We start from the raw sequence: 9,606 nt of genomic DNA on the forward strand, positions 1-9,606 counted from the left end.
GCCCCTTGTTTCTCTCTGTTGCCAAGAAGCGAACACGAGAACATTCCACCAGTCACGTAATTTTACTGTCAAGTTAATGACCAGGCCTTCCATATAAGGAGGCAGAATTCCTGCCCCAGCTTTGATTTCATCACAGTCCTCTGTGTTGTCTAGTGTTCCTGGTCCCTGTGGCGGCTTCTGTTTTGCCTGTCTCTTGGCCTGAATCCTAGACTTTGGTTTTGTTTCCTGTCTTTGAAAGGTACTCTCAACTTAGAGCAATTGCTTGCTGCAAATGTGTTGAGTCTCTTGGTTCTTGGTTTTTGTTCTCAGCCTGGATGAAGACTTGTAAGCCTCTGTTTTTTCAAAGAGGAAAGTGACGTTTAGGGGAAAACATGTGGAATGCTTCATCTGTAGGTTAATTAAGAATAAGCTGTTATCTATTGAAAGTACTACATAATTTATTTTTTGCATGTGGAACTTCTTAAAATCAAAAGCCTCAGCCTTCCTCCAGTACTCCCTTCTTCTATTTCCAAGTTGTTTGATGCACATTTGTAACTGAAGGGCCTGAGAGAGGATATATTTAAAATGCACCCAGAAAGGAATTTGCTGTAACATTGAGGGCCCGGGCTAGACAACCCAGAGGGATCCTATATTGCTTTCTCTTATTTATCACAGCATATTGCTAACCAAGTTTGTCTACTCCCCCTTTCCTTCCCATTGCTTTGATTGCTGCCCTAGTTCAGGCCCTGATCTTTCCTGTGGGGCTAAAAAAACTAGCTTCACACTTAGCTTTCCTTCCTCAATGATGTCTTCCTTTGGAAGTGTCTTCCACACTAAATCTAGAATTAGCTTTTAAAAAACAAGGTAATGATGTCACATTCAGAAAGAAGCATGAGATAATGGAAATTCTTCAAATCTTGGATCTGCTACTCAGTAGTTATGTATCCTTAGATAATTTTTTCACTTTTTTGTTTCTATATTTGTTGAGGAAAAAAAATAGGCTTAGAGTGCTTATCTCAAAGAGTTTAGGTGTGGACTTAGCAAGTTATGTGTATCTGGCACAGTGTCTGGATGGCAGTAGATACTCAAAAACAGGTAGGTATGTCTTTTCCTCTTTTGTTTAAAGTTTCAGTGCTTACCTACCACATAAAAGATGAAATGTACATTCTTTGGAGTAGACTGTATCTCTTCTTAGAATCTACCCTAAACTACATTGTTAGTTTTCCCTCTTATTCTTTCTTTTCCCCCATATATTCCAGCCACAGCAAATAAGTCACCATTACTGAAGTTTTTTTTTTTTCTTTTTTCCCCTGATTTCCTGACTTTCTCACAGACTCTTCTCTGCATTGAAGTGTTCCCACTTTCCTTCTCCCCTGCTTAGGTTCTATTTATTCTTCAAGATTCACCCAAATTACCCCTTCCCTGAGGGAAAAAATGGAGAAAAATCAGTCAGCTAACATTATAGCAAGTAAAAATGCGTATTAAATATAAGGCAATTGCAAATACTTTTCCTGAGTGAACAAATCTAATGTCTATTGTTGTTGTTATTTGAATATCTACTTTTGTTAAGAAAACTTGGAGTTAAGGAACTTTTTAGAAGTCTTATATTTTTGACTTGAAAAGAGAAAAACGAAGAAATTGTTAGATATCGTGGGGTATATGTCCTCCTCATTGTTATCTTCTTAGATCCCTAGTTTCCTATGATACACATACTAGAAATAATATAAAATAAATCTGAGAAAGTGAACTTGTTTTTATTTTTGAAATTAATGAGTTTTATTTATTTATTTGTTTATTTGTTTATTTGTTTATATTATTTATTTATTTTTAATATAATTTATTGTCAAATTGGCTAACATACAGTGTGTACAGTGTGCTCTTTGTTTCGGGGGTAGATTCCTGTGGTTCATCGCTTACATACAACACCTGTGCTCATCACAACAAGTGCCCTCCTCAATGCCCATCACCCATTTTCCCCTCTCCCCCACCCCCTCATCAACCCTCAATTTGTTCTCTGTATTTAAAAGTCTCTTATGGTTTGCCTCCCTCTCTGTTTGTAACTATTTTTCCCCTTCACTTCCCCCATGATCTTCTGTTAAGTTTCTCAAGTTCCACATATGAGTGAAAACATATGATATCTGTCTTTCTCTGACTTATTTCACTTAGCATAATACCTTCCACTTCCATCCACGTTGCTGCAAATGGCATGATTTCATTCTTTCTCATTGCCAAGTAGTTAAATTCATGAGTTTTAAATCATACATATTGTTAACTGCAACTGCTTTCATATGACAATAGAAAACAAAATGTGAGCTGGGACTCAGACTGAGCCATTGGATTAGATTTCTTTAAATAGTTTGGGGCACCTGGGTGGTTCATTTGGTTGAATGTCTGACTGCCACTCAGGTCATGATCTCATGGTTCATGAGTTCTATACCGTCATGGGCTCACTGCTGTCAGCACAGAGCCCACTTTGGATCCTCTGTCCTTCTCTCTCTACTCCTCCCCCGCTCATGCTCTCTCACTCTCTCTCTCTCTCAAAAATAAATAAGAAAAATAAAAAAAATAAAAATAAATAGATTCATGAGAGCTAATCACATACTATGAATAGTATTATAAAACAGTCACACCATAATAAAAGTGCCAGTGTAAGAAAATTATCTTTTCAAGTATTTTTTAATATCTTGAATCTATGCTGTCATGATGAGTTTTTGTTTATTTTTATTTGGTTTTCTTTGAAAATGAGAAGGTGTCTTAGATGTTTGTTTTGACCATCTGGCCAAAAACTGGATGGCTGTTTAACATGGCATCTTAACAAGACAAGGACCAGAAGCATTTATTTTGTGACCAGTGTGTGTCTTGGACAGTTGTACTTCTCATGCCTTGAAGTCTGAAGGGCCTGGACTGTTTAATGTGACAGTAGTACTGGAAATAGAAGCAGAGTGTCTTGTGTTTATATGGACTCACTCAGTTCATATCCATTAGACAGTGAAAATAACTACATAGCGATGGAAGATTTTAGAAAACCTTTGCGGACGAGTTATTCTATCCGGGCCTTGAATAATTGGCTGGATTTTGAAAACTGGGAGGAGGGAGGCAAAGGCATCTTAGATGGATAGTAGAAATTAACCAAAAGCCTGGAGATAGTGAAGCCCAGGACTCATTCAAGAAAAGACCATCCAGTATGACATGAAGGTAAGAAAGTAACCAGAGAGGAGCAATGGGAATTATACCACCAAAGTCTAACTGAGAGTGTTTTCAATTCCAGAAAGAGAAATTTGAAGTTATTCTATATGTTATGAGAAATGACACGGTCAAATCAGAAGGGGATGTTTGTGGCTATTCAGAAGACGGATTGAAGAGAAGAGACTGGCAGAGGGAAAACAAGGCACATGAGTTAGCAAGCAATGAGAGCCTAAGGCAGTGGTTATAGAGAAAGAGCAGGTGATATACCAGCTCCCCACACTGGTGGTGGAAGGAAGATTGGCAGAACTTGGTGATGGAATGAGTAAGGGAGAGAAATACTTGATTATTACTATTGTTATAAACCTGAATTCTTCCTAAGCTTCTCTTACGATGTGATCTGCTCAACCATGAAACAAAGCTTAAGATGGAGCCAATATGGATTCTATTCCATGGAAACACAAGAGTAATACTTTTAAAATATTATTGCATCTTGCCCCATACTTTAGCTCTGGACCTGATGACTGGGTAAGCCTATATTGAGAATATCCATCATATTTCACTGTGGTTTTTGGGGGCTGATTATTCAGTAAGATATGAAACACAAGCACATGGGAAGATACAGCTATGTGCTAGTATGTGCATCATCTTGGTTATTTTTCTGCTCTCTGTAGGTGATCCCTATAGAGTAGTCTTACTTTCATATTTGACACTCTGGAAGACTATTTACAGACTTGAGTGATTTAGGAAATGTGTTCTGGTCAGTGGGGGGCAGTGTCACATCGCAGAAAGAGCAGTCAGATTTCTGTGGAATCCCTGGGAGTGTGATTTTCACTTAATCTTAGGGTTCCCAACCCTGAATTATCTTTTGAATCACCTGGGATTTCTTTCTAAAATATAGATTTTCATACCCTATCCCTTGGAGACTCTGATTCAGTCAATTTGGCATAAGGTCTGAAAAAGGTGTTTTTTTGTTCTGTTTTGTTTTCTTAAACATCCTAAGTAATTTTGATAGCTAAATTTGAAAACTAGTGGTTTAATCTGAGTCTCAACTTTCATAGGATTGAGTTTTATAAACTTTCAATTACAATAAAATCTCAACTGTTAATGAAGTTACTTTTTGAAATAACTATTCTATCCCCTTTTAAAAGGCTTCTTCAGTCACCTGGGTGGCTCAGTTGATTAAGCGGCTGACTTCCCTCACGTCATGATCTCATGGTTTGTGGGTTTGAGGCCCGCTTTGAGCCCCCCATAGGGCTCTGGTGTGAAGCCTGCTTGGGATTCTGGCTCTCTCTCTTCTCTCTCTGGCCCTCCCTCACTCACAGTTTCTGTCTTTCAAAATAAATAAATAACTATATATGTGTATATACTATATATGTGTATATGTGTATATATGTATATATAACTATATATGTGTATATACACACATACATATAGTTCAAATAGTTCATCTATATTCAAATAGTTCATCTATATTCAAATAGATGAGAAATTGAAGAAGTCATATATATATATAGATAGATAGATTATTACTGCATATATATATGACTTCTTCAATTTCTCATCTATTTGAATCTTGACCATATGAGAACATGTTTGTTTGATTTTTATGCATTGTGATAACAAAGAGAAAACCAATGAACTTTGTCTAATAGATACATATAATACATAAATATAGGATTAATTGTATGATAGTTTTAGTTGTTGAAGAGATGATAGAAAGTAGAAAGACACTTGCTTGAATTTTTGTTAAATCTGAGGAATAAATACCAGTTTTTAAAAACAGCAAAGAAATGTAAACAGAAATTCCTTCTATATATTTTTAATACAAAACTCATTTATTACTGACACTGTGAAATTTACAAATTCTGACTTCCCAGTTTTAAGAGCAACAGCTTAAGTTAATACATTGTTTTCTTCTTCATCTCTTTCAAGTCAAAAACAAACCAAAAAAAAATAAAACAACACCAAAAACCCTTTGGCATGAAAAATAGCAACGGTGGTTTCGAACACATATTTTCCAAACAGTCATCCAAGTTAAAGACTTGTTAGCAGCTCAATAAATCTCTATATAATAATATGTAGCATAAATATAAGCTGACCTTGAAGCTTATAGCATGTTTTAATCAGTTTCAAAATCTTTATTCACAGTTTCTGTGTAACTGGACTTTCCCAGCCTTCTCAGTTTTGAGAGATTTTTCTGATATGTCCACTGTATGAAGGAGACAGTACCACAGTGTCTCCTTCCTGTTAGTCTCTTGGGTTTCATCTTGCTCATGTTTCTTCGATCCTGAGCCTGGATAACTTCCATGTGAATCCATGTTGAATCATTTGTTCTTCCCCTGGGCCTGTGGAGTCACTCAAAAGGGCCAGGTTGTTCACCCAGGGAGCCATTAAGTGGCACATTCCTTCTGTCCTCGAAACCATCTTCATTTTTCTCCAGCTAGGAACTGATCACTTTAGACTATTAGCCTGAAGGTCATTCAGCAGATTTAAGTAAATATTTGATTTGAGAAATCTGGGGTAAGAGTCCTTTTCCATAAGAGTATATATAATTTTTTGGGCTTCATCAAAACACGTTGGTGTTGGTGCTTTAATATTCTTGGCTGTAGATTCTCGAGTGCGAAAGTCAATATTGATCTAAAAACAAATACTCACTAGTTAATATGCACTTCCAATATATTGCACATTTTATGATGTAACTATGTTTGTTGAAGCACCTCAAGACAATGGCATTAAGCCCTCGTTTATATCAGTTCAAGTATCTCTTAAATGCCTATTCTAAACCAGGCCTATACTGGATGTGAAGGAGGTAAGAAGAAATATCCTCTCAAAATTCTTTGTTCCAAGTTAGCTTATAGTATAGTTGGGAGATGCAAAAGAGGCAGGCGTGAAAAATTTGAATATCCATACAAGGTGATACATGCATCAGAAAAAGTGATATGGTCATTTAAAATGTATAGGAGAGGACACTTTGTGTAGCTATTTTTTGCTTGAACCAAGAATATTTCATGGGAAGGTGGTTACATTACTAAGTGAAAATATTTCTGCTGCTGCAATTGTGTGTGTGATACATACTAATCTGTGTTTTATCCTAATGTAAGATGAGCATCTCATTAAGGACATTCTGATATGCAATTCTGGCTAATAATACTGGTAGTCCTACCCACCCCCTGTCACATTAGCTAATTTTGCAAAATCAGTCTTTTCATCCTACTGTCTTCAAATATACATAAATATAGAAAATTAGATTATTATTGCACTGAAGTGTATGAACATACCTAAGTACTTAACAATGAAATTATGACACTTAAAAAAGATGTAATCTTGCTATGTGTGTGGAATTTTATTTCTGCATCTAAGTTCCTTAAACATAAACTGGTGGTAATGAAGATAATACTCACTTGTTTAGCAGCATCTGAATGCACAAATGCTTTATATATTTTCTCTGCTTTGCAATGCAAAAGATCAGAATCCGTTTTTTTATAGTCTTCACAAGCCAGCCAGAACTCAATGTTCTCCTCACTGAACTCAGACTTCAGGAAACTTCCAAAGACATCTTGACCAACTAAAAATACAGGGGGGGTAGTGATCTAATTAAATTAATTGAGCCGGTAAATGAATACAAGAAAAATACTATTGCGTTGCCTATGCACAAAGGTAAGAGATGGCTAATGCTGAAATAGCTGTGTCATAATTTATAGAGATGGGAAGGCCTCAGAGGTTCTTTCATTTATAGTTTATCTGGGGCCAAACAAACCTATCCACAGTCACACAGCTACTTAGTGATCTACAGAACAGTGTTTTGCTTCCATCTGTTAATTAAGTTAAAATTCTGCTCTTGTGATTACAAAATAATCTCTTTTCTTATAAATACTAACTCCTAACCAGACTGTAGAGTATTTTAGGAAAGCAAACATTGATGAAAGTCATTAACATCATGTTCATTATTACCAAATATAATTTCCCCATCCAATTCTTATTAGTCAGAAAATGTGCTGATGTGCTGATTATATTTGCTCGTGTTACTGAGGCTTTTAAATGGGCCATTTCTATGCCATTTATTTATTTGGCTGGATTGTAAACTAAGTCAGATAATAAGATGGATGAAGGATATTGAACAACTTGACCCCCAAGCAAGGATTCTGGAGACCACTCTGCTCACCCATACCTCTGAGCAAGGTCTTAATCCCAAGAGAACTCTGATGCCTATGATTGGGGAAAGGCAAGCTGATTTCATTCTTTACCTTGTCTTATCAGAAACTCCCCGTCAAGACTGTTTAAAAATTGTTCTAATCCTATCTGTGTTATCATATATCATGTTACATATAATGCAATTATGTATTATGTGTCTCAACTTCCTTCAAGGCAACAAGGCACTGTGCCCTTGTTTTTTAATCCTTGGTGCTTCTAAAATGCCTGCCACTTAAAAGTGAGCTAAATGAGTAAATTAATGAATGTATGGATAATACAGTAGTTAATTAATTGAATGAATCCCACTTCTTACATCCAACAGTTACAAAAATACATTCTATAGGGAGCTTTCAGAATGGCAGTTCACATGTTGAGATGTTTGGTTTATGTTAAAAAACTTGAAACTTCAGAACCTCAGCATAATTTTAAATTTCACTCCTATAATGATTCAAGGGAATACCTAATCGTCTTGGCAAATTTGTCCGAAGGATAGTGGCAGAACTGAGTACCAGGTCTTTACACTACAATGAGACATAATGTACTGAAGCCATTAGTGACTACAGAAAAACTATAATACACCTTTTCACTCACTCTCCTATCCAGAAGACGATATGTTATTGAAGTCATTCAATGTATTAGTGTATTGAGCTAAACCCAAAACATTTAGCAGTTAATCACACTTACTTTGGTTTGCAAGTAGTTTTTCCAGAGATTGAGACCACTGCATTACTTCATTAGCAGAGAGTCTACTGGGGACAAAATTTACGTAAATTAGTGAACTTTTTTGTGTAATCACAAATAAAATCAGAATGGCTGCTATATTTTGGTAATTCCACAAACTAAGATTCTAGTTCTATAATTTTTTAAAAAAATTTGTCTGTAAGAAAACAAAACTTCCCTTAAAATTACTATAGATATGAAAAATATCTACCAACAAAGTATGAAGAAATCCAAATACATATACTCCAGCAGTATAATAAATTGCAAATTATGTACACACATGTTGACATTTAGTTTACATTCATACTAAGTAGTCTACTCTTTTTTTTTTTAATTTCTTTTTTCTTCAACGCTTTTATTTATTTTTGGGACAGAGAGAGACAGAGCATGAACGGGGGAGGGGCAGAGAGAGAGGGAGACACAGAATCAGAAACAGGCTCCAAGCCATCAGCCCAGAGCCTGACGTGGGGCTCGAACTCACAGACCGCGAGATGGTGACCTGGCTGAAGTCGGACGCTCAACCGACTGCGCCACCCAGGCGCCCCCTAAGTAGTCTACTCTTATTTGGCTGGTTACTTAAATGAAATCTAGTATGTGCAATATTAATCACTTGCTAGAATATAGAGCTAGCTAATGCATAGACTACTCTTAAAAAGAAAAGTCAGCAGTATTAATGTACATACATGTCTTTGGACTTAGAAGATTTCATTCCAGACTCTGGATGTGGGATCATAGATCTCAGGTATGCTTTCATATCCATCCCACTACAAAAGACACAAATATGAATATTAATATTTCCTTATTAGAATACATATTATTTGTAAAAGGAGCATGAAATAAACTTCTCAAGGAACAAGGCAATAATAAAAATTATTGTTATAACATTTTGCTGTATTAAGATTGAGCTAATTTTTATGAGCCAAAGTCTGCAAAAATTTCCATATAATTTAATGGCCTATCATGATTTATTTTTTAGACATACACATATATACATATACAACAGCTAATTTCTGTGATTAGTTAAGCTAACTGCTCATATTCTATTCATTCTCAATCCTTCTGCCATTAAAGATAATCTAAGTCAAAATCCACAAAGTGACACACAAAATGAACTTACAAAGTCTTTGGCCTCTTTTTTTGAGTTTTGTCATCTAGAAGTGAATGGTCAGTTTCTTTCAATTCCTTTGGATTAGCAGAGAAGAACATCCCTGGCATTTTGTTTAACCTTGGTGTGGAGATCGCTGCTGCTCGCATAGTCCTCACTCCGTAAATATCTGCTGGTCAACGTCTGGGCCGCTTTATATAGTAAAGGCAGACAGGCTCGTGCTGTTCAAATGAGTCTGTTTATCAAGTGATGTTACCACAGACACTGGAAGTTCCCCCTTTCTTGGTGTGTTATGACGTGTATCTTGAAAAAAAAAAAAAAGAAAAGAAGCATGCAGTGATGTCTTGTGGTTGAAACTTAACCAAATGAGAACAGGTCACTTGATTAAAAAGAAAGAGAAAATTTAACCTACAGAGGCACACACA

General features: G+C 36.0%; 1 protein-coding gene across 2 annotated transcripts; it reads right to left on the reverse strand.

Annotated features, from left to right (window-relative positions):
• Window positions 1–4,979: 4,979 nt before the first annotated feature.
• Window positions 4,980–9,402, reverse strand: RGS1 (regulator of G protein signaling 1). Of its 2 annotated transcripts, none has more exons than XM_047840072.1 (5): window positions 9,194–9,402; window positions 8,760–8,840; window positions 8,041–8,102; window positions 6,567–6,730; window positions 4,980–5,802 (listed from the first exon to the last, which is right to left on the reverse strand). In XM_047840072.1, the coding sequence occupies exons 1-5, from the start codon at window positions 9,328–9,330 to the stop codon at window positions 5,617–5,619; spliced, it is 630 nt and encodes a 209-aa protein (XP_047696028.1). In that variant the 5' UTR covers window positions 9,331–9,402; the 3' UTR covers window positions 4,980–5,616. The 2 variants fall into 2 exon arrangements, with proteins under 2 accessions (XP_047696028.1, XP_047696027.1); XM_047840071.1 differs by having other exon boundaries at window positions 8,041–8,105; window positions 9,194–9,401.
• Between the last annotated feature and the right edge of the window lie 204 nt (window positions 9,403–9,606).

This window comes from Prionailurus viverrinus, chromosome F1 (genome assembly GCF_022837055.1).
Source record: "Prionailurus viverrinus isolate Anna chromosome F1, UM_Priviv_1.0, whole genome shotgun sequence".
NCBI lineage: Eukaryota > Metazoa > Chordata > Mammalia > Carnivora > Felidae > Prionailurus > Prionailurus viverrinus.

Bases quoted from the DNA above. Each gene is read 5' to 3' on its own strand.
- RGS1 (XM_047840071.1), bottom strand. From the start codon at position 9,330: ATGCGAGCAGCAGCGATCTCCACACCAAGGTTAAACAAAATGCCAGGG. The intron at 8,106-8,759 runs GTATGTACATTA...TTTTGTCCCCAG, and splicing joins TCTTCTAAGTCCAAAGACAT to TAGACTCTCTGCTAATGAAG. The intron at 5,803-6,566 runs GTGAGTATTATC...ATTTGTTTTTAG, and splicing joins ATTCAGATGCTGCTAAACAA to ATCAATATTGACTTTCGCAC.